General features: G+C 37.4%; 3 protein-coding genes across 3 annotated transcripts; all 3 read left to right on the top strand.

The window, feature by feature from the left end:
• Nucleotides 1-5,374: 5,374 nt before the first annotated feature.
• LOC128611970 (uncharacterized) lies at nt 5,375-10,224 on the top strand. The gene is made up of 6 exons (XM_053631865.1): nt 5,375-5,595; nt 6,490-6,831; nt 7,958-8,293; nt 8,614-8,733; nt 9,899-9,942; nt 10,051-10,224. Exons 1-6 carry the CDS (start codon nt 5,523-5,525, stop codon nt 10,180-10,182), a joined length of 1,047 nt encoding a protein of 348 aa, XP_053487840.1. The 5' UTR covers nt 5,375-5,522; the 3' UTR covers nt 10,183-10,224.
• A 3,112-nt stretch (nt 10,225-13,336) lies between these two features.
• LOC128611974 (uncharacterized) lies at nt 13,337-18,128 on the top strand. Its single transcript, XM_053631870.1, has 6 exons — nt 13,337-13,409; nt 13,758-14,108; nt 14,282-14,617; nt 16,161-16,280; nt 16,836-16,879; nt 16,982-18,128. The coding sequence occupies exons 1-6, from the start codon at nt 13,337-13,339 to the stop codon at nt 17,111-17,113; spliced, it is 1,056 nt and encodes a 351-aa protein (XP_053487845.1). The 3' UTR covers nt 17,114-18,128.
• A 1,082-nt stretch (nt 18,129-19,210) lies between these two features.
• On the top strand, nt 19,211-24,274 carry LOC128611971 (uncharacterized). Its single transcript, XM_053631866.1, has 6 exons — nt 19,211-19,421; nt 19,770-20,120; nt 21,889-22,224; nt 22,657-22,776; nt 23,331-23,374; nt 23,477-24,274. Exons 1-6 carry the CDS (start codon nt 19,349-19,351, stop codon nt 23,606-23,608), a joined length of 1,056 nt encoding a protein of 351 aa, XP_053487841.1. The 5' UTR covers nt 19,211-19,348; the 3' UTR covers nt 23,609-24,274.
• The last annotated feature ends 343 nt before the right edge of the window (nt 24,275-24,617 follow it).

Here is a 24,617-nt window from a genome sequence, read left to right as displayed (position 1 = left end):
TAGCAAATATTTGCTAGCATGTAACGTAAGTTTAAATAAACACATTTTATATATATATATATATATATATATATATATATATATATATATATATATATATATATATATATATATATGCAAATATATATTTATTTGTATAATATATAATTATTATTATTATTATTATATTTTATTTTATTTTTTTTTTAATTTTTGTTTATAGTGTGAGTGGAAAATTTGCATCCACTGTGTCTGATCTATACATTTTTGCCCATTCTCTTGAAGAGTGCCAATAATATTAGAGTTAACTGTACACACACAGTGACCAGGTGATAAATTATTATATTGGTGTACCTTGTAACTAGCTCACTGTTTGCAGCATGGATAATAATCAATAATTAATAAATAAAACACTGCTCTGTTATAGAAAAATAATAAAAGATACTCAGTTACCGCCCCGCAGTTGTTTATTTTCCTACAACAGCATGTCACAAAGTGTTTTATTCCTCTCAGACCACAGCAATTTGCCAACATTTACAGTTTTTTATTTATTAAAGAACCGCATTTCATCATTTTGAATCCATTTGTATATAAATGTAATGTCCGGACGTCTTTCCCCATGTCAGAAAACTCCATTATCGTGAACATCATCAGAACTCATCTAAAGCTGAGTAACTGACTGTGTAAATAATATTATATCTGACGGGTTACACAATAAGCGAACATGCTGTTGTGTGTTTAGACCAGATTAAAGTGCAGGGTGAAATCTGGGGCTTTAAATGAGATGTGTTATAATATTACACATCTATATGAAGTCTAGAGATGTTTCAAATTGTGCATCGAGCCTGAAAAAGAAAAAAACACAACAACGGTGTGGCCTGAGAGAAACAAAAATAGCCACACATCCTGTGGAAAGTTTTAGAGGTGAGAAACTGATGGTGTTTCTGAGAAAAGCGACTCGGCGGTCAGAGCGGCCTGCAGAGATGAAACTCTCAGAGCTGCAGTGTGTGAAGGGGCAAAGAGATAAACAGAGCTACAAAACCACACACACCTCACCTTAAAACCTCACAAACACACACACACATTTGAACTTCAATATGTCTTCTACATACTGAAATAATAATTGTCAGAAAACTAAGAGTAAAATATCATGTGTCCAGTGAGGTATATTATATTTAATATTTAATGATATGTATATTTAACCTGTATGCATTTAGATTGATTAGCATAATTTCATCCAGCTAAAATATTAAGTAATTATATACGTGTGTATGAAACGCTGTCAAATTCACTCGAGTGACTAATTTTTTTATTTCCCTTCTCTGATCATGATTCATTAAAGCTCATTTCCAGAAAAGGACTGAAAACTGCACCACGTGTTGTATCGTATGACACATCATTTTAATATTTCTGTTTTAAGTCTTTGATGTCATGGTGTTACTTAGATGGGGTGGAGAGAGAGAGAGAGAGAGAGAGAGAGAGAGAGAGAGAATGTGATTGGTTAGTGTTATACTGTGGTGAAGGAGGAGCCACATTAAGGCCTGAATAAAACTCCACCCATATCGACACAGACATCTTGTTTATGATCATAATTCAGAAAAAGAGGCATTAGATATTCCTAAAGCTTAGATTATCCATGTTTACTTTAATTGTGTATGCAGGTTATGCTTGTATTAAATGATATATTGGTTACAGTGATGTTACTCTATACTTATATACATTCTGGATTATGAAATATGACCCAGCTTGCCTGTTTTTAGCTTTGACTGCTGTTAGACTTGACACTAATTAGTGTGTACCTGATCTATATGTGTGTGTGTGTGTGTGTGTGTGTGTGTATGAGTGTCCATACAAGTGGAAAATCAACAGCTAGTCCTGTTCACTGACCTCATTGAGAAAATTTTGGAAAATAACTCCTGAGTCGCTCTGTGTTTGTCCTCATGCTGCGACGATCCGTAATTGAAGTGACAGATTGTTGATTATTTTGTCTCCACACTACCTTGTATAAATGTCCTGCAGATCTCTACTAATAATAAGATCCGCCATATGTATTTCCCTTTTCAGACTTTTGTGGCTCTGTCTGGTTCTGTTCCCATACCAAACGGAGGTGTTAGCAGCCTGACTGGACTCTATAGCAGCTTTCACCCATGCACTTTGAGGTGGGGAAAAAGGGATATTTAAGATACTGGTGGGCTTTCTTAACCAGCGAATAAAAATTCTAATCCTTAGAAATCCTTATTCCCAAAATATCTGAAGTGACTCAGTGTCTTCAATAGCGTACTATTGATCTTGATAATGTTATAACCCAATTTTACTTCTTCATAAAATTCCACAAGTAGCTCTTTTTTCTTTCTGACATGCAATAAAAGTTCTTATTCTGTCACCACTACCTCCTGGCTTCATCTTCTTTTGTCCAGCACTCAGAATCATTGCTTATTTTGAATATCAGGTTCCAGTTAATATGAAATATGAGTTTTTGGTTAGTGATAAGAACATTAATGCACTAGTTATCATTACATTTTTGCAATATACTGTACACTATATGGACAAAAGTTTGTGGACTCCTGATCATCACACCCATATGTGGTTCTTCCCTAACTGTTGTCCCAAAATTTCAAGCACACAAGTGTACTGGAACTGAGAGGCCCAAACCTGTTTTAGTATAACAATGCTTCTGTGCACAAAGCGATGTGTATGAAGGCCAAGCTTGGTGGGGAAGAACTCATGTGGCCTCCACAGGGCCATGACCTCAACCCCAGTGAACACCTTGGAGAGGAATTGGAATGCCTATTGTGCACCAGGCCTCCTCCAACATCAGTGCCTGACCTCACAAATGCTCATGTGGCTGTATGGACATACATCGATCAGCCATAATGTTAAAACCATTGACAGGTGACATGAATAACACTGATTATCTTGTTACAGTGGGACCTGTCAAGGGGTGGGATATGTTAGGCAACATGTGAACAGTCCGTTCTCAAAGTTGATGTGTTGGAAGCAGGAAAAATGGGCAAGTGTAAGGATCTGAGTGACTTTGACAAGGGCTAAATTGTGATGGTTAGACAACTGGGTAAGAGCATCTCCAAAACGGCAGGTCTTGTGGGGTGCTCCCGGTACCCAGAGGTTAGTACCTACCAAAAGTAGTCCAAGGAAGGACAAGTGGTGAACTGGCAATAGGGTAATGGGCACCCAAATCTCACTGATGCACATGGGGAGCGAAATCTAGTCCGTCTGGTCCGATCTCACAGAAAAGCTCCTGTAGCACAAACTGCTGAAAAAGCTAATGCTGTCTATAATAGAAAGGAGTCAGAACACACAGTGAATCACAGCTTGCTGTGTATGGGGCTGTACAGCCACAGACCTGTCAGAGTCCATCACCGAAAGTGCCTACAATGGGGACATGATTATGAGAACTGTGGGCGGCTGTGGATCAGTTGGTAGAGCGGGTTGTCCACTAATCGTAGGGTTGGCGGTTCGATTCCTGGCCCTCGTGACTCCACATGCCAAAGTATCCTTGGGCAAGACACTGAACCCCAAGTTTCTCACTATGGCAAGTTAGCACCTTGTCATTATCATTGGTGTATGAGTGTGTGAGTGTGTGTGTGAATGGGTGAATGAGAACCAGTGTAAAGCACTTTGGATAAAAGCGCTATATAAGTGCAGACCATTTACCATTAACTGGACCATTGAGTAATGGAAGAAGGTGGCCTGGTCTGATGAATCATGTTTCCTTTTACATCATATGAATGGCCAGGTGCGTGTGTGTTGATTACCTGGGGAAGAGATGGTACCACTATGGGAAAAAGGCAAGCTGGTGGATTTAGTGTCATGCTCTGGGCAATGTTCTGCTGGGAAACCTCGGGTCCTGGCATTCACATGGATGTTACTTTGACATGTAACACCTACCTAATCATTGTTGCAGACCAAGTACACCCCTTCATGGCAATGCTATTCCCTAATGGCAGTGGCCTCTTTCAAGAGGATAATGCGCCCTGACACACTAATAGTTCAGGAAAAGTTTGAGGGACATGACAAAGAGTTCAAGGAGTTGACTCGGCCTCCAAATTCCCCAGATCTCAATCGCAATGACTGAGCCTCTGTTGGATGTGCTGGACAAACAAGTCCCCACCTCGCATCTTAAAGGACTTAAAGTCTTGGTGACAGATACCACAGCACACCTTCAGAGGACTTCTTGAGTCCATGCCTCAATAGGTCAGGAGGCACAAGGGGAACCTTCACAAAATATCAGGCAGGTGGTTTTAATGTTATGGCTGATCAGTGTAAATCCCAACAGCGATGTTCAAAAACCATGGAAAGCCTTCCCAGTAGATTGGAGACTAAGTGAGATGTCCGAAAAGTACATATAGATGTGATTGTCACGTGTCCACATACTTTTGGCCATATAGTGTTACCCTTTACAGATTCTATATTTAACCTTTATTTTTCTAAGAGTGTAGAATATGAGGTTAGAAAAAATGTAGAGAGCATGTGATTACATTAATATTAGTTTTAAAAAACTACTATTACCATTAAAATATTAATGTTGTAGACCATGATACTTGAATCCTAGATGCTTTCTGTTTTCTTCTGTATATCTGACATTGATTAGTCAGTTAATTTGTTAAACTGATCTACTAATTAATAATCTGGAAATCGAATGTCAACATTAATGTTCTTATTGTTGATTATTGATGATTAATCAAATAATTTCTACTCATTTCTTTTACTCTATACATTTTCCATTTTAATTTTACATGCTTAAAAACTTGCTATAAATTACAACTTGCACATTTGTTCAACTCTATTATTTACTTTTAATGAAAAGAGTTTTTTCAAGTAGAAAATACTTGATATCACCCATAGTGTCGATCACTAGAAGAGTTAATTAAAATTATTAATACAGTGTCACTGACAATATTTACATTTACATTTATTCACTTAGCAGACGCTTTTATCCAAAGCGACTTACAAATGAGAAAGATACAAGCAATATATCATTGTACAGGCAGAAAAACAGCCAAAAAAAAGATTTCTTTTGAAAAGTTCTGTTAAAAATTATAGTATTATTGACAGTATATTTGGTGCAGTGATCTAAAAAAATAAATACATTTAATAATAATAATAATAATAATAATAATAATAATAATAATAATAATAATAATAATAATAATAATCAATGCGTAAAACAGATTTGCTTAAATATTGGTCACAGGCCTGCAAAAATAAAATGTTGGATAAAACAGGTATTTGCTCAACCATCTTACACAGGAAAAGAAAAAACACCTCATTTCCTTCTTTATTTGTTTTTGAAGTCATTTCTGAAGTGTTTCCTTTCCTACTTGAAGGGGATTAAAAAGGTGTAAAAGGTTTTTTAAAAAAAAAAAAAAAAAAAAGGTGTGAGGAGGAGCCACAGTCTACCGCCAGTTTTCAAGACTAGATTGTATGTATAATATTACACTGGAAGTCTGTGATGTCAGATGTTCACATCATAACTCCTGGCACAAAGTCAGACGTGCTCAGTTTGACCACCTGAGCAAGAGGACATGCTATACACAGGTCACAGACTGAAGGTGATGATGTTGATGTGGATTACAGTGACGTTTTTTAATAAAATTGGTAAGTGTGCATGGTTTTGTATGTTTTTGATGACAAATAGGTTGCCGTAACGAGGAGCACTGATACAAATACATTCTGTGACCTTACTATTAAATAAGGTCCGCTGTCTGAAGAGCAGACATTTGAGATGGGAGGCATCAAAGTTTGACCTTCCATCTAGTAAAACTCTGAAGTACTGAAATGTACATGTACTTAACAAGACCTATACTATAAAAAAAGTTATTAAATTTACATTAACGGAATTCTGAGACAATTAATAAGTCATTTTAACACTGGTCAAACCTTATTATTCTGTAATATTAAATACAGTTTGGTTTTAAAATCTTCTACTTGATTCTTCATTAAATAAATAATGAATAGTAATAAACTCAGCAGAAAGAGACATTTTAAGTCTATTAAGGCCACATTTTGATCATATATGCTTTTCACGTTCAAGTTTTATTTTTCCTGAGTGTATTTTCTAAGATGTAAAATGCGATATATTTCTTTTTCAATCTGAAGTTGTTCTTAAACAAACTATTTTGCCTTAAAGTTTAACAATACTATCTTACATTAGAACAATAGATGTTTGTGTGCAACCACACAAACACTAGCTGACCGTCAGTCCTGGTTACACTGGAAAGTTCAGTTTATTAAGCACAGTGCATCTAACTTGCTAATATTTAATGTTAATTTAATCTCATGCCAGAATATTAGGTTTCCACTGCGGTGCCAGAACATTTATACATTGTAAAACCGGTGAGAGTAGTACACCTGTACTCTACCTGTTTTTTTATTTTATTTTATTTTATTTACTGTCCCGGAGCATTTATTGCATTTTATTATTACATCTATGGCAATATAATAAGTTTTGGTACATTTGTTCATGTGTCATTCTTTAACTCTTGATATCAGATTCTGCACAGACAAACGATATCAGTCAGCCGGACCCAATGATCACTGCTGGTGTGGGTGATAACGTGACTCTGCACTGCTTTAGACTGAGAGAAGATAACTCTGGATCCATCGTCTGGTACAAGCAAAAAGTCGGACACGAGCCTTGTGTAATGGTCACAGTTCTACAGGAAACCAGTTTCGAAGATGAGTTCAAGTCACCGAGATTCAGCATCGAGAAAGAAAAAAGGAACTACCATTTAAAAATTATTAACGTGGAACCATCAGATGAAGCCGTGTATTACTGTGGATATAGAAAATTTTTAACAAGGTTTGGAAATGGAACATATTTATCAGTGAAAGGTAAGAACTGTAAATGTACACGGCTAGAGTAATTCATTTTTAATTAAAGCGCTGAACCTCAAGTTGTGACTTAATAACTTTCAACGTTATTTCGACTTAAGATCTTATTATTTTTACTGAATAACCTGATGTTTAGAGATATAAGGTTGCTATTTCAAGACTTCAATTCACCGAAACCCATAATGTTTATAGTGGTCATTTTGACCTTTTGAATTTGACATACTTTACCACACCTGGACGATTTCAAGTGAATTACCATCATTAGACATATGTTGTAAGTGTAAACTGAATTCCATTAAAGTAACATCTTACTTATGACTTACTTACAACATGGGAAAGAGAATGCAGAATGAAAATTACTGAATAAGTTAATATCCAATAAATTAGCCTTATTTACACATTTCACTGTTAAATAAATGTTAAGTTGAAATAATGAGGCGACTCAGAACAATGACATATTAAGTCAAAATGACAACATAGCACTTAATTGTTTTACAACATGCAGTTCAGGGCATCTGTATTAATTACTTTATTAATTAATTTAATCAATTTTAAATTATTCTATTAGTCTCTTCATACATTTATTTGAACCATGCTTAGCACATTGCTGATGAGTAATAAAAGATTTACAGTAAAACATCATGAATTCAATAACACAGGATTTTATCTATTCAGTGCATTTCCTTTGTTTTATTAGAGATGACTATGTTCCAGTTAACTGAACTTCACACAATAGAACTAATGTAGGTCAAACATCGCATGTTGTGGCATATAATTTCACTACAATTTGAACGCTATGAAAAACAGCATTCTTATTTAGACATATGTAAATCTAAAATGTTTATTCTTGTGGATTCTTTTAATTTAAAAAAAAAAAAAGTATTTATATATTTAAACATCACGTATCATGTCATTAGAGATGTTCATGTTGAACTCGGTCCCTCCAAGAGAGTCGTGTATCTCTCAGTACATGTATTGATGTATTTAGTTGTTCTTGTTTTGTCAAATTATGCTCATAATGAATGTAATAATGTGATATAATTCATGGACCACTCCGATTATAAAGGTTCATGAATAAAAATAAATAAAAAATAAGATCTTACACTGTGTATATTCCACTGAACAGGTGATGGAGATGTAAAAGTGTCAGTGTTCCAGAGCGGCGTGTCGGACTCGGTTCCTGCAGGAGCGTCAGTGACTCTGCAGTGCTCGGTTCTCTCTGAGAGCAGATCAGCAGAACTCCAAGTGCTCTGGTTCAGAGCTGCTCCACCACAATCCCATCCTCAAATCATTTACACTCATCATGACAGCAGCCACCAGTGTGAGAGCGGCTCTTCTACACACACCCGTGTGTACAACTTCTCCAATAACATCCTCAGCCTCAATGATACTGGAACTTACTACTGCGCTGTGGCCGTGTGTGGGAAGATCATTTTCGGGAACGGGACACGAGTACAGTTGGGTAAGACATATAATTTTTTCTTCATTATTTTTCTATCTACTCTCTGCCTATTTACTTGTACTGGGATATTCAATAAATTTGGGAACAGGACACAAGTACAGGTGGGTGAGAAGTATGACGTTTTATTGATAAACGAGAGAATCATCTTCTTAGGACAAATGCTCTATTATGTAATAATAATAAAAAAGTTTGCTACAATTTATTGAAAACCCCATTATTTCTTATTTTCTGATTTCTTGAACTGCTTACATAACTGATAAGTTTCTTTTGTGTCTAAATGTTGTAGCAGTATTAATATTGTGATATTTACTGTGTGACAGAGAGATCTGGGGATCCTGTAGTGATCTACCTCGCTGTAGCTTTGGGAGTGTGTGTGGTCGTGATCTTTGCTTTGATCTTTGTCATAGCCTGTGGAGGGAGACTCTGTGAACAAAGTAAGCGTAAGTCTACATTTTGGCTATTATTTAAGTTATTATATTATTATAAATCTATTATAATGTTAGATTATTTCTGTTAGATACACTGAGTCGCCAGTTTATTGGATATACTGATAGTGTTATGGTGTGCTATAAGAAAGAATTAATTATGGGGTGATGTTATGAAGCAGACTTACTGTTCCCACTACGAAGTTTTCCCTATTGTTTTCCTATAGCAGCACATGCCACAGTGTTTTATTCCTCTTATACTATCACAATTTGCCAATGATTACAATCTCAATTAATGAAAGAGTGACATCTTGTACTTTTTAATCTGCTTATAGTTACATTAAATGTTTTGGAGCATCTGTGAAACAAGTTAGTTCTTGTTATTACTTACATTATAGAAGCTACAGTATAAACACTATACACACACAAAAAAATACACAGCTTGATAAGTTAAGGAGAAACCAGGAAATGGCAAAGCTCTCGGTCCTGAAGACTTTCCTGTGGCAGAATACTTCAAGTTGCAGCTACAGCTCTGACTGTTACAAGGCACTGACACTGGAGACTCCTTCCATAAATGTTACGTAAACATCTTACAGAAAGCGCCACCATGACAATAATTACAGATGTTTTTTAGTGGTTAGCACGTTCGCCTCACACCTCCAGGGTCGGGGGTTCGATTCCCACCGTGGCCCTGTGTGTGCGGAGTTCGCATGTTCTCCCCGTGCTGCGGGGGTTTCCTCCGGGTACTCCGGTTTCCTCCCCCAGTCCAAAGACATGCACGGTAGGCTGATTCTCACGTCCAAAGTGTCCGTAGTGTATGAATGGGTGTGTGAGTGTGTATGTGATTGTGCCCTGCAATGGATTGGCACCCTGTCCAGGGTGTACCCCGCCTTGTGCCCGATGCTCCCTGGGATAGGCTCCAGGTTTCCCTGTGAAACTGAAAAGGATAAAGCGGTATAGAAGATGGATAGATGGATGGATGTATTATAGTAATTTATTATTTGAATGAGTGAATTCATATAAAGCTGTGATTTGCAGCTGCACGATTGTCAGAGTTGCTGTTAAAGACAATTAATCAACACCTTCAGAAAATAAGAAGTAAAAAAAAATGTGAATGTAGATGGAAAGTAGATCTCACCATAGAGATACGATCATAAAATTAGCATTTTCTTCTCTACAGTGAGACTCAAACAAGGTTCTGTGAGAGACAAGACCCTCAATCAGGTAAATATTGAACAATATGATTTTATGAATGGGCACTCAATTCGTTTTTGCAGTGAGAGTGTAATTATTCAGATCATTTCAGTTAAAATCTAATATCCAATCCTACAGGACTGTGACAATGTGGAGCTGAATTACGCTGCCTTACATTTCAATGAGAGGAGAGCCAAACGAGGACGAGTGAAGAAACAACAACCTCAAGACGTTATATATTCTGATGTGCGAGGTCGTTCTATAACGTAGATTTGATCTCTATCTGATTCAGTGTCATTAGTTCTGTTATCAGGTTTCATTTGTACTGTAGATATGTTTTTGTTAATGATTGTTAAACTGAAATCTGAATGATCTGGAAGTCTCTAAATCGCTGAAACACTGGAACACTGGAGTGTGAAGGCGTGCCATGAGAAAGCAGGTTAAGACAGTGTTAAGAGTGTGGAAACAATAAAAAAGCATAAAATTACCCTCTTCTCATGCTGTCTTGTGAAGATTAGTATCACAACGTTAGAAGCATCCATTCATCAACCATCCTGAGTAAAAGTAGCTAAGGTTAGAGTGACTCTCGCATGTAAAGTAGGAATGTACAGTGCCCTCCACTAACATTGGCACCCTTGGTGAATATGAGCAAAAAAGGCTGTGAAAATTTGTCTTTATTGTTTAATCTTTTGATCTTTTGTTTAAAAAATTCACAAATATACTCTGCTCTCATGCATATCAAGCAATTGGAAGCACAACACATGTTTATCCAAAAAAATATCTTTGTTAAAAATAGGTGTGCAACAATTATTGGCACCCTTATAGTCAATACTTTGTGCTACCTCCCTTTGCCAAGATAACAGCTCTGAGTCTTCTCCTATAATGCCTGATGAGGTTGGAGAATACCTGGTGAGGGATCTGAGACCGTTCCCCCATACAGAACCTCTCCAGATCCTTCTCATTTCAAGGTCCACGCTGGTGGACTCTCCTCTTCAGTTCACCCCACAGGTTTTCTATGGGGTTCGAGTCAGGGGACTAGGATGGCCATGGCAGGACCTTGATTTTGTGGTCAGTAAAGAATTTTTGTGTTGATATTGATGTATGTTTTGGATCTTTGCCCTGCTGGAAGATCCAACCACGGCCCATTTTAAGCTTTCTGCCACACTGTAAATCTTAATGTCATCTTTACTTAAACACTCAAGTAATCATGACTAAACATTACTTAAAATGTTGCATTTTGGACACCTAAACCAAAAATCTATGTTTGTTTAAATTATTTACCTACAAAACACATAAACTTAAGATTTCAAGTGTTATGAACTGAAAACCATGATTTGTTAAAGTAGCTCACTATGGTCTTTCTCATGCAAGGAGTTCTACCTGGCAACAAGTGAACTAATGCACTGATTGGTAGATAATTTCGAAAGGCGGTCCTATTCGTCTCTTCTGTTGCTGGTCCCAATGTAGTGAAATTCAAGAGTTCATCATGAGTAGGAAGTCGTGGTTGAACAATTTCCTGTTCCTAGTCACCTAGGTGTACTAAGAAAATGTAAAAAAAACCAATGGGAATGTACTTCAAATATATTTTTCTCATATGAATTCATAGCTAGTTGAAGGCCCTAGGCTCGATTCCGAGCCATGGCGACTTGATGGATGAACGATCTGTAGGAAGATCGATCATGTGCCAGTTGAATAAGTTGGGCCAAGGTCTTCTCCGTTGTTGTCTTGATGGTGTCAAGCCATCGGGTTGCTGGTCTTCCTCTTCTTCTTATTTCTTCGATGCGTCCCATCATAACGTCCTTCTCCAGTGAGTGATCTGTTCATACAGTGTGTCCAAAGTAGGCAAGTCGTAGTTTGGTGATTCTTGCTTCGAGAGACATATCCGGTTTGATTTGCTCCAATATAGATTTATTTGTCCGTCTGGCTGTCCATGGTATCGACAGGATTAGTCTCCAGCACCACATTTCGAAGGCATCAATTCTTTTCTGTTCTTGTTTCTTGACTGTCCAGCTCTCGCTGCCATATGTTACAATGGAGAAGATGAGACTGTGAACGAGTCGTGTCTTTGTGGGCAAAGAAATGTCCTTCGATTTGAAAATTCTGTCCAATGATTTCATCGTTGATTTTCCCATGGCTGTTCTTCGTTTCACTTCTTCGAGAGTCGTTGCCTTCGTGTTGATCATTGATCCAAGTAGGCTGAAGTCGTTGATAACCTCAATTCCGTCTCCATTCAGGTCAAGGGTTCGTCAATCGTAATTTTCATTAGTCATCACCTTGGTCTTCTTGAAGTTCAGCAACAGTCCCATTTCCTGGCTCTCTCTTTTAACTGTCCGCAGTAGGTTCTTCATTCCTTCTTCAGTGCCCGCTATCAAGGTAGTGTCGTCCACATACCGTAAATTGTTCATGTTTCGGCCTCCAATTTTGATCCCTTCTTCGACCTCGTCCAGTACGGCTTTTCTGAAGATTGTTTCCACGTACAAGTTGAACAAGAACGGTGACAGGATACAGCCTTGTCTGACGCCTCGTTCCACTCTGAACCATTCGGTGTTTCCATATACTGTTCGGATGGTTGCTTCTTGTTGACCATATAGATTTCTGATGAGGCTAGTCAGATGGTCTGGTATGCCCATGTTCTTGAGTGTTTTCCATAGCTTCTCATGATCGATGCAGTCAAGCGCCTTGTTGTAGTCAATAAAACACATGTACAGACTCTTCTGGTATTCTTTGGCCTTTTCCATCATCTATCGAACGTCTGCCATGATGTCACGTGTGCCTCGGCCTTTTCTGAACCCCGCTTGTTCTTCTGGAAGTTCTCTGTCAACGTAAGGCTGTAGTTGTCTTTGTATGATCTTCAACACAATCTTCCTGGCATGTGGTATTAGAGCGATGGTTCGGTAGTTACCGCAGTCTGTTGCATCTCCTTTTTGGGGAATAGGAACGAAGATTGATAGAGATTGATGAATTTATACGGGTGCCAATAATCTTAGCCATAATTTTAATTGAGTTTAATAGAATCATTAACTGCAATTATTAATAGACCACTGACAATTTGACAGTGCATGTTAAAAACTAAATATTATAGTATTATATATTATTTTAAAAGCCTATTAAAACCTGAGGTTTTAGAATTTGTATTTGAACAGTTCAGATAAGATTTCATTCTTTAAAAATTTTTTTTTTTTTTTTTAAACATAATTTACTGAACTGCCAGTTTATTAGGTTCTTTGATATAAAAACTAAATCAAAACCACAGCAAGGATCAGAAAAGTGTGAAGAGGGGCCACAGTCAGGTATCTACCGCTGTCTGCTTTCTAGTGTAAATGTATGTGGAAAATTCTGTGATGTCAGAGTTTCACGTCATAAATATTTTGCACAAAGTGCCATGTGCTCAGTTTGACCATCTGACAGTGTGGCAAGAGGAGACATGTTATACACAGACCTCAGACTGAAGATGATGATGCTGATGTGGATTACAGCGATGCTTTTTAATAAAATTGGTAAGTGTGGACCATTTTGTAGTTTTCTGATAACATGCATGTTGCTGTAATAAGGATCATTGTGCAGGCTGAACGATTAAGTGTTCGAAAAGTTCAGCTATGATTATATAGCATTATACACTGAATGGCCAGTTTATTAGGCTGTTATTTCTTGCTAGGAAAAAAAAAAACAGATTTGCTTGAAACCTACTTTCAAACACTGTTGTATATCTCCATAAATACTGGTAGCAGGAATTTATTTAAAGACAAACAACATTTTATTTTTACACCAAAGGAAATCTATGTGTATTATAGGTGGAATACATTTTGGGTGCATTTGTTGATGTTTTCTGCGTAAACTTCAAACAGCAGATTCTACACAGAGCGAGGGCGTCAATCAACCGAACCCAATGATCACTGCTGATGTGGGTGAGAACGTGACTCTGCACTGCTTTCGACCGGGAGAGGAAAATACCGATTCCATCGTCTGGTACAAACAAAAAGTCGGACATGAACCTTGTGTAATGGTCTCAGTTCACCGTGAACCCAGATATGAGAAAGAATTCAATCCACCAAAATTCAGCATTGAGAAAGAAATAAAAGAAAAAGGCTTCCATTTGAAAATTGCCAACGTGGAACCATCAGATGAAGCCATGTATTACTGTGGATTTAGAGACTTTTTAATAAGGTTTGGAAAGGGAACATTTTTAGCAGTGAAAGGTGAGAATTTTTATATGCATAGATTCATTTTAATTAGTTTTATATGTCCTTTTCTTAAACATCAAATTTATTTTTAGGTGTATGATGGTGTGTATATTCCACACATTATAATGCTGTAGGCGTAAATAAATAAATAAATAAATAAATACGACCTTACTAATTACACTGAACAGGTGATGGAGATGTAAAAGTGTCAGTGTTCCAGAGCGGCGTGTCGGACTCGGTTCCTGCAGGAGCGTCAGTGACTCTGCAGTGCTCGGTTCTCTCTGAGAGCAGATCAGCAGAACTCCAAGTGCTCTGGTTCAGAGCTGCTCCACCACAATCCCATCCTCAAATCATTTACACTCATCACAACAGCAGCCATCAGTGTGAGAGCGGCTCTTCTACACACACCTGTGTGTACAACTTCTCCAAGAACATCCTCAGCCTCAGTGATACTGGAACTTACTACTGCGCTGTGGCCGTGTGTGGGAAGATCATTTTTGGGAATGGGACACGAGTACAGTTGGGTAAGACATATAATTTTTTCTTCATTATTTTTCTATCTACTCTCTGCCTATTTACTTGTACTGGGCTATCCAATAAATTTGGGAACAGGACACAAGTACAGGTGAGTGAGTAGTATGACATTTTATTGATAAACCAGCATACACCGCAGTTATTTGTCCATGGTGGTGGACTCTCCTCTTCAGTTCACCCCACAGGTTATCTATGGGGTTCAGGTCAGGGGACTGGGAGGGTCATGGCAGGACCTTGATTTTGTGGTCAGTAAAGAATTTTTTGTTGATATTGATGTATGTTTTGGATCATTGTCCTGCTGGAAGATCCAACCACGGCCCATTTTAAGCTTTCTGCCACACTGTAAATCCTAATGTCATCTTTACTTAAACACTCAAGTAATCATGACTAAACATTACCTAAAATGTTGTATTTTGGACACCTAAACCAAAAATCTATGTTTGTTTAAATTATTTACCTACAAAACACATAAACTTAAGATTTCAAGTGTTATGAACTGAAAACCATGATTTATTAAAATAGCTCACTATGGTCTTTCTTTGATGTGATTGGCCATGCAAGGAGTTCTACCTGGCAACAAGTGAACTAATTCAATTCAGTTCAATTTTATTTGTATAGCGCTTTTTACAATAGACATTGTCTCAAAGCAGCTTTACAGAAATATCAACACGGTATACAGATATTAAAGGTGTGAATTTATCCCAACTGAGCAAGCCACTGAGTGGTGACGGTGGCAAGGAAAAACTCCCTAAGATGTTTTAAGAGGAAGAAACCTTGAGAGGAACCCGACTCAGAAGGGAACCCGTCCTCATCTGGGTCACAACGGATAGTGTGAAAAAGTTCATTATGGATTTATATGAAGTCTGTATGGCCTTAGGAGCAGCCGTAGTCCCAGCAGTCTGGAATTAGAGAAGATTTGAGCTCCATCCAGAGGCAGAAAGGATCTGGATCTCTAGTATCTCCATAAATTCGTGTGGGGCTCGGCGAAAGGAGAGAGGGAGAAAAAAGATTATTATGACTGCGAAGTAGTAGAACAGAATCTAGTCAGGGTAGGCTTGAGTAAACAAATACGTTTTAAGTCTAGACTTAAACACTGAGACTATGTCTGAGTCCTAAGGCACTGATTGGTAGATAATTACGAAAGCCGGTCCTATTCATCTCTTCTGTTGCTGGTCCCAGTGTAGGGAAATTCAAGAGTTCATCATGAGTAGGAAGTTGTGGTTGAACAATTCAAATACATTTTTCTCATATGAATTCATACGGGTGCCAATAATTGCTGCATACCTATATTTAACAAACATATTATTTTTTGTTAAATGTTGTCCGACAGCATTTAAAAATTTCACCAGAGAATCATCTTCTTAGGACAAATGCTTTATTATGTAATTTAAAGAAAAAATGTTTGCTACAATTTATTGAAAAACCCATTATTTCTTATTTTCTGATTTCTTGAACTGCTTACATAACTGATAAGTTTCTTTTGTGTCTAAATGTTGTAGCAGTATTAATATTATGATATTTACTGTGTGACAGAGAGATCTGTGGATCCTGTAGTGATCTACCTCGCTGTAGCTTTGGGAGTGTGTGTGGTCGTGATCTTTGCTTTGATCTTTGTCATAACCTGTGGACGGAGACACTTTGAACAACGCAGGGGTAAGTCAACATTTTGGCTATTATTTAACTTATTATATTATTGCAAGCTTTTATAATATTAGATTATTTTCTTTATATACACTGAGTCATGAGTCTGTTAGTTCACTGTATCTACAAATATGACAATATATCCACCATGTTCCAGTTTATTACATATACTGATCTGGTACAAAGCAGAGTTACTGTTACCACCCTGAAGTTTTAGTTATTTTCCAATAACCGCATATACTAAACTGTTTTATTCCTCATACCACGGCAATTTCCAATCAATTTATTTTTCATTTATTAAAAGAATAACAGCTCATAAATTTTTATCCATTTATAGTTGCATTTAATAATATGAAACATTGTTTATAGCAGCTATAAACAATTGTTTGCCTCACCAGCCTCTCATGTTCTGTCTTTTGAAGTTATTAAGAAAAAATGCAAATAAAGCTATGATTTGTAATACTTCCTGGACATAGGAAGTAAAATTAAAAAAAAAAAGTGATTGTAGATGAAAAGCAGGTCTCACTATAGAGATGCCCTTGTAATTTTCTCTTTACTTTTCTACAGTGAGACGCAAACAAGGTTCTGTGACGGACAAGACCCTCAATCAGGTAAATATTCAGCATATGTAGGTACATGCGAATGCTTTTTAAGGATTTCCACTAAAAGTGTAATAATTCTAAAGTTTGATGATCTAATATCCATTCCTACAGGACTGTGACAGTGTGGAGCTGAATTACGCTGCCTTACATTTCAATGAGAGGACAGCCAAAAGAGGACGAGTGAAGAAACAACAACCTCAAGATGTTATATATTCTGATATGCGACGTCCTTCTGTAACTTAGATTTGATCTCTAATCTGATTCAGTGTCATTAGTGCTGTTATCAGTTTTCATTTGTACTGTAGATATGTTTTTGTTAATGATTGTTAAAGTGAAATCTGAATGATCTAGAAGTCTCTAAATCGCTGAAACACTGGAACACTGGAGTGTGAAGGCGTGCCATGAGAAAGCAGGTTAAGACAGTGTTAAGAGTGTGGAAACAATAAAAAGCATAAAATTACCCTCCTCTCATGCTGTCTTGTGAAGATTAGTATCACAACGTTAGAAGCATCCATTCATCAACCATCCTGAGTAAAAGTAGCTAAGGTTAGAGTGACTCTCGCATGTAAAGTAGGAATGTACAGTGCCCTCCACTAATATTGGCACCCTTGGTAAATATGAACAAAAAAGGCTGTGAAAATTTGTCTTTATTGTTTAATCTTTTGATCTTTTGTTTAAAAAATTCACAAAAATACTCTGCTCTCATGCATATCAAGCAATTGGAAGCACAACACATGTTTATCAAAAAAAATCTTTGTTAAAAATAGGTGTGCAACAATTATTGGCACCCTTATAGTCAATACTTTGTGCTACCTCCCTTTGCCAAGATAACAGGTCTGAGTCTTCTCCTATAATGCCTGATGAGGTTGGAGAATACATGGTGAGGGATCTGAGACCGTTCCTCCATACAGAACCTCTCCAGATCCTTCTCATTTCAAGGTCCACGCTGGTGGACTCTCCTCTTCAGTTCACCCCACAGGTTTTCTATGGGGTTCGAGTCAGGGGACTGGGAGGGTCATGGCAGGACCTTGATTTTGTAGTCAGTAAAGAATTTTTGTGTTGATGTTGATGTATGTTTTGGATCATTGTCCTGCTAGAAGATCCAACCACGGCCCATTTTAAGCTTTCTGCCACACTGTAAATCCTAATATCTTTACTTAAACACTCAAGTAATCATGACTAAACATTACTTAAAATGTTGCATTTTGGACACCTAAATCAAAAATCTATGTTTGTTTAAATTATTTACCTACAAAACACATAAACTTAAGATTTCAAGTGTTATGAACTGAAAACCATGATTTGTTAAGGTAGCTCACTATGGTCTTTCTTTGATGTGATTGACCATGCAAGCAGTTCTACCTGGCAACAAGTGAACTAATGCACTGATTGGTAGATAACTGCGAAAGGCGGTCCTATTCGTCTCTTCTGTTGCTGGTCCCAGTGTAGTGAAATTCAAGAGTTCATCATGAGTAGGAAGTCGTGGTTGAACAATTTCCTGTTCCTAGTCACCCAGGTGTACTAAGAAAATGTAAAAAAAATCAATGGGAATGTACTTCAAATATATTTTTCTCATATGAATTCATACGGGTGCCAGTAATTGCTGAATACCTATATTTAACAAAGATATTTTTTTGTTAAACCTGTGTTGTTTTTGCAATTGTTTGATATCCATGAGAGCAGAATATTTTTGTGATTTTGTTTTTTTCCAAAAAATCAAAAGTTTAAACAATAAACACAATTTTTCACAGCCTTCTTTGCTCATATTTACCAAGGGTGCCAATATTAGTGGAGGGCACTGTAACTGAATACAAAGACAGAATACAGATATAAATAGGTTGCACTCTAGTCAGGTTAGTTGTTGTTGTTGTTGCCTTAAATTTACAAAAAAAAAAAAAAAATTGCTTTTATTTATATGGTTGCTGCTCTATATGGTCCACTAAAATAATGGGATTCATTTCCTATTACAGCTCACCCCATCATGTTTTATTCCTTACTTTTTGAAAGTAATATTTAAAAGCATTAAAAATACTTGATCTTAGCCATAATCTTAACTGAATTTAAGAGAATCATTAACTGCAATTATTAATAGAAGACCACTGACAATATGACAGTGCATGTTAAAAACTAAACATTATAGTATTATATATTATTTTAAAAGCCTATTAAAACCTGAGGTTTTAGAATTTGTATTTGAACAGTTCAGATAAGATTTCATTCTTTAAAAAACAAAAAAAAAACAACATAATTTACTGAACTGCCAGTTTATTAGGTTCTTTGATATAAAAACTAAATCAAAACCACAGCAAGGATCAGAAAAGTGTGAAGAGGGGCCACAGTCAGGTATCTACCGCTGTCTGCTTTCTAGTGTAGACCGTATGTGGAAAATTCTGTGATGTCAGAGTTTCACGTCATAAATATTTTGCACAAAGTGCCATGTGCTCAGTTTGACCATCTGACAGTGTGGCAAGAGGAGACATGTTATACACAGACCTCAGACTGAAGATGATGATGCTGATGTGGATTACAGCGATGCTTTTTAATAAAATTGGTAAGTGTGGACCATTTTGTAGTTTTCTGATAACATGCATGTTGCTGTAATAAGGATCATTGTGCAGGCTGAACGATTAAGTGTTCGAAAAGTTCAGCTATGATTATATAGCATTATACACTGAATGGCCAGTTTATTAGGTTGTTATTTCTTGCTAGGAAAAAAAAAAACAGATTTGCTTGAAACCTACTTTCAAACACTGTTGTATATCTCCATAAATACTGGTAGCAGGAATTTATTTAAAGACAAACAACATTTTATTTTTACACCAAAGGAAATCTATGTGTATTATAGGTGGAATAAATTTTGGGTGCATTTGTTGATGTTTTCTGCGTAAACTCCAAACAGCAGATTCTACACAGAGCGAGGGCGTCAATCAACCGAACACAATGATCACTGCTGATGTGGGTGAGAACGTGACTCTGCACTGCTTTCGACCGGGAGAGGAAAATACCCATTCCATCGTCTGGTACAAACAAAAAGTCGGACATGAACCTTGTGTAATGGTCTCAGTTCAGCATGAACCCAAATATGAGAAAGAATTCAATCCACCAAAATTCAGCATTGAGAAAGAAATAAAAGAAAAAGGCTTCCATTTGAAAATTGCCAACGTGGAACCATCAGATGAAGCCGTGTATTACTGTGGATATAGAAAATTTTTTATAAGGTTTGGAAAGGGAACATTTTTAGCAGTGAAAGGTGAGAATTTTTATATGCATAGCTTCATTTTAATTAGTTTTATATGTCATTTTCTTAAACAACAAATTTATTTTTACGTGTATGATGGTGTGTATATTATATTATAATACTGTAGGCATAAAAAAAAACTAGGACCTTACTAAGCTACAGTGAGGGAAAAAAGTATTTGATCCCCTGCTGATTTTGTACGTTTGCCCACTGACAAAGAAATGATCAGTCTATAATTTTAATGGTAGATTTATTTGAACAGTGAGAGACAGAATAACAACAAGAAAATCCAGAAAAACGCATGTCAAAAATGTTATAAATTGATTTGCATTTTAATGAGGGAAATAAGTATTTGACCCCTCTGCAAAACATGACTTAGTACTTGGTGGAAAAACCCTTGTTGGCAATCACAGAGGTCAGACGTTTCTTGTAGTTGGCCACCAGGTTTGCACACATCTCAGGAGGGATTTTGTCCCACTCCTCTTTGCAGATCTTCTCCAAGTCATTAAGGTTTCGAGGCTGACGTTTGGCAACTCGAACCTTCAGCTCCCTCCACAGATTTTGTATGGGATTAAGGTCTGGAGACTGCCTAGGCCACTCCGGGACCTTAATGTGCTTCTTCTTGAGCCACTCCTTTGTTGCCTTGGCCGTGTGTTTTGGGTCATTGTCATGCTGGAATACCCATCCACGACCCATTTTCAACGCCCTGGCTGAGGGAAGGAGGTTCTCACCCAAGATTTGATGGTACATGGCCCCGTCCATCGTCCCTTTGATGCGGTGAAGTTGTCCTGTCCCCTTAGCAGAAAAACACCCCCAAAGCATAATGTTTCCACCTCCATGTTTGACGGTGGGGATGGTGTTCTTGTGGTCATAGGCAGCATTCCTCCTCCTCCAAACACAGCGAGTTGAGTTGATGCCAGAGAGCTCCATTTTGGTCTCATCTGACCACAACACTTTCACCCAGTTGTCCTCTGAATCATTCAGATGTTCATTGGCAGACTTCAGACGGGCATGTATATGTGCTTTCTTGAGCAGGGGGACCTTGCGGGCGCTGCAGGATTTAAGTCCTTCACGGCATAGTGTGTTACCAATTGTTTTCTTGGTGACTATGGTCCCAGCTGCCTTGAGATCATTGACAAGATCCTCCCGTGTAGTTCTGGGCTGATTCCTCACTGTTCTCATGATCATTGCAGCTCCACGAGGTGAGATCTTGCATGGAGCCCCAGACCGAGGGAGATTGACAGTTCTTTTGTGTTTCTTCCATTTGCGAATAATCGCACCAACTGTTGTCACCTTCTCACCAAGCTGCTTGGCAATGGCCTTGTAGCCCATTCCAGACTTGTGTAGGTCTACAATCTTGTCCCTGACATCCTTGGAGAGCTCTTTGGTCTTGGCCATGGTGGAGAGTTTGGAATCTGATTGATTGATTGCTTCTGTGGACAGGAGTCTTTTATACAGGTAACAAGCTGAGATTAGGAGCACTCCCTTTAAGAGTGTGCTCCTAATCTCAGCTCGTTACCTGCATAAAAGACACCTGGGAGCCAGAAATCTTTCTGATTGAGAGGGGGTCAAATACTTATTTCCCTCATTAAAATGCAAATCAATTTATAACATTTTTGACATGTGTTTTTCTGGATTTTCTTGTTGTTATTCTGTCTCTCACTGTTCAAATAAATCTACCATTAAAATTATAGACTGATCATTTCTTTGTCAGTGGGCAAATGTACAAAATCAGCAGGGGATCAAATACTTTTTTCCCTCACTGTATTACACTGAACAGGTGATGGAGATGTAAAAGTGTCAGTGTTCCAGAGCGGCGTGTCGGACTCGGTTCCTGCAGGAGCGTCAGTGACTCTGCAGTGCTCGGTTCTCTCTGAGAGCAGATCAGTAGAACTCCAAGTGCTCTGGTTCAGAGCTGCTCCACCACAATCCCATCCTCAAATCATTTACACTCATCACAACAGCAGCCATCAGTGTGAGAGCAGCTCTTCTACACACACCTGTGTGTACAACTTCTCCAAGAACATCCTCAGCCTCAGTGATACTGGAACTTACTACTGCGCTGTGGCCGTGTGTGGGAAGATCATTTTTGGGAACGGGACACGAGTACAGTTGGGTAAGACATATAATTTTTTCATCGTTATTTTTCTATCTACTCTCTGCCTATTTACTTGTACTGGGATATTCAATAAATTTGGGAACAGGACACAAGTACAGGTGAGTGAGTAGTATGACGTTTTATTGATAAACCAGCATACACAGCAGTTATTTGTCCATGCTGGTGGGCTCTCCTCTTCAGTTCAGGAAGTCGTGGTTGAACAATTCAAATACATTTTTCTCATATGAATTTAGAAATTTCACCAGAGAATCATCTTCTTAGGACAAATGCTTTATTATGTAATTTAAAGAAAAAATGTTTGCTACAATTTATTGAAAAACCCATTATTTCTTATTTTCTGATTTCTTGAACTGCTTACATAACTGATAAGTTTCTTTTGTGTCTAAATGTTGTAGCAGTATTAATATTATGATATTTACTGTGTGACAGAGAGATCTGTGGATCCTGTAGTGATCTACCTCGCTGTAGCTTTGGGAGTGTGTGTGGTCGTGATCTTTGCTTTGATCTTTGTCATAACCTGTGGACGGAGACACTTTGAACAACGCAGGGGTAAGTCGACATTTTGGCTATTATTTAACTTATTATATTATTGCAAGCTTTTATAATATTAGATTATTTTCTTTATATACACTGAGTCATGAGTCTGTTAGTTCACTGTATCTACAAATATGGCAATATATACACCATGTTCCAGTTTATTACATATACTGATCTGGTACAAAGCAGAGTTACTGTTACCACTCTGAAGTTTTAGTTATTTTCCAATAACCGCATATCCTAAACTGTTTTATTCCTCATACCACGGCAATTTCCAATCAATTTATTTTTCATTTATTAAAAGAATAACAGCTCATCATTTTTATCCATATGCAGTTGCATACGATAATATGAAACATTGTTTATAGCAGCTATAAACAATTGTTTGCCTCACCAGCCTCTCATGTTCTGTCATTTGAAGTTATTAAGAAAAAATGCAAATAAAGCTATGATTTGTAATACTTCCTGGACATAGGAAGTAAAATTTTTAAAAAAAAGTGATTGTAGATGAAAAGCAGGTCTCACTGTAGAGATGTCCTTGTAATTTTCTCTTTACTTTTCTACAGTGAGACGCAAACAAGGTTCTGTGACGGACAAGACCCTCAATCAGGTAAATATTCAGCATGTGTAGGTACATGCGAATGCTTTTTAAGGATTTCCACTAAAAGTGTAATAATTCTAAAGTTTGATGATCTAATATCCATTCCTACAGGACTGTGACAATGTGGAGCTGAATTACGCTGCCTTACATTTCAATGAGAGGAGAGCCAAACGAGGAAGAGTGAAGAAACAACAACCTCAAGACGTTATATATTCTGATATGCGACGTCCTTCTGTAACGTAGATTTGATCTCTAATCTGATTCAGTGTCATTAGTGCTGTTATCAGTTTTCATTTGTACTGTAGATATGTTTTTGTTAATGATTGTTAAAGTGAAATCTGAATGATCTAGAACTCTCAAAATCGCTGAAACACTGGAACACTGGAGTGTGAAGGCGTGCCATGAGAAAGCAGGTTAAGACAGTGTTAAGAGTGTGGAAACAATAAAAAGCATAAAATTACCCTCTTCTCATGCTGTCTTGTGAAGATTAGTATCACAACGTTAGAAGCATCCATTCATCAACCATCCTGAGTAAAAGTAGCTAAGGTTAGAGTGACTCTCGCATGTAAAGTAGGAATGTACAGTGCCCTCCACTAATATTGGCACCCTTGGTGAATATGAGCAAAAAAGGCTGTGAAAATTTGTCTTTATTTTTAATCTTTTGATCTTTTGTTTAAAAGATTCACAAAAATACTCTGCTCTCATGCATATCAAGCAATTGGAAGCACAACACATGTTTATCCAAAAAAATATCTTTGTTAAAAATAGATGTGCAATAATTATTGGCACCCTTATAGTCAATACTTTGTGCTACCTCCCTTTGCCAAGATAACAGCTCCGAGTCTTCTCCTATAACGCCTGATGAGGTTGGAGAATACATGGTGAGGGATCTGAGACCGTTCCTCCATACAGAACCTCTCCAGATCCTTCTCATTTCAAGGTCCACGCTGGTGGACTCTCCTCTTCAGTTCACCCCACAGGTTTTCTATGGGGTTCGAGTCAGGGGACTGGGATGGTCATGGCAGGACCTTGATTTTGTGGTCAGTAAAGAATTTTTGTGTTGATGTTGATGTATGTTTTGGATCATTGTCCTGCTGGAAGATCCAACCACGGCCCATTTTAAGCTTTCTGCCACACTGTAAATCTTAATGTTATCTTTACTTAAACACTCAAGTAATCATGACTAAACATTACTTAAAATGTTGCGTTTTGGACACCTAAATCAAAAATCTATGTTTGTATAAAAATTATT

The sequence above is a fragment of the Ictalurus furcatus genome, chromosome 8, assembly GCF_023375685.1.
Source record: "Ictalurus furcatus strain D&B chromosome 8, Billie_1.0, whole genome shotgun sequence".
NCBI lineage: Eukaryota > Metazoa > Chordata > Actinopteri > Siluriformes > Ictaluridae > Ictalurus > Ictalurus furcatus.
The sequence above is the reverse complement of the archived record's forward strand: the minus strand, read 5'-3'. Positions and strand labels throughout refer to the sequence as shown.

Excerpts from the sequence above, each read along its gene's own strand:
- LOC128611970 (XM_053631865.1), top strand. The coding sequence starts at position 5,523 with ATGCTATACACAGGTCACAGACTGAAGGTGATGATGTTGATGTGGATT. Across the intron at positions 5,596-6,489 it reads GACGTTTTTTAATAAAATTG|ATTCTGCACAGACAAACGAT; the intron begins GTAAGTGTGCAT and ends TCTTGATATCAG. Across the intron at positions 8,734-9,898 it reads ACTCTGTGAACAAAGTAAGC|TGAGACTCAAACAAGGTTCT; the intron begins GTAAGTCTACAT and ends TCTTCTCTACAG.
- LOC128611974 (XM_053631870.1), top strand. The coding sequence starts at position 13,337 with ATGTTATACACAGACCTCAGACTGAAGATGATGATGCTGATGTGGATT. Across the intron at positions 14,618-16,160 it reads TGGGACACGAGTACAGTTGG|AGAGATCTGTGGATCCTGTA; the intron begins GTAAGACATATA and ends ACTGTGTGACAG. Across the intron at positions 16,281-16,835 it reads ACACTTTGAACAACGCAGGG|TGAGACGCAAACAAGGTTCT; the intron begins GTAAGTCAACAT and ends ACTTTTCTACAG.
- LOC128611971 (XM_053631866.1), top strand. The coding sequence starts at position 19,349 with ATGTTATACACAGACCTCAGACTGAAGATGATGATGCTGATGTGGATT. Across the intron at positions 19,422-19,769 it reads GATGCTTTTTAATAAAATTG|CAGATTCTACACAGAGCGAG; the intron begins GTAAGTGTGGAC and ends AACTCCAAACAG. Across the intron at positions 22,225-22,656 it reads CGGGACACGAGTACAGTTGG|AGAGATCTGTGGATCCTGTA; the intron begins GTAAGACATATA and ends ACTGTGTGACAG.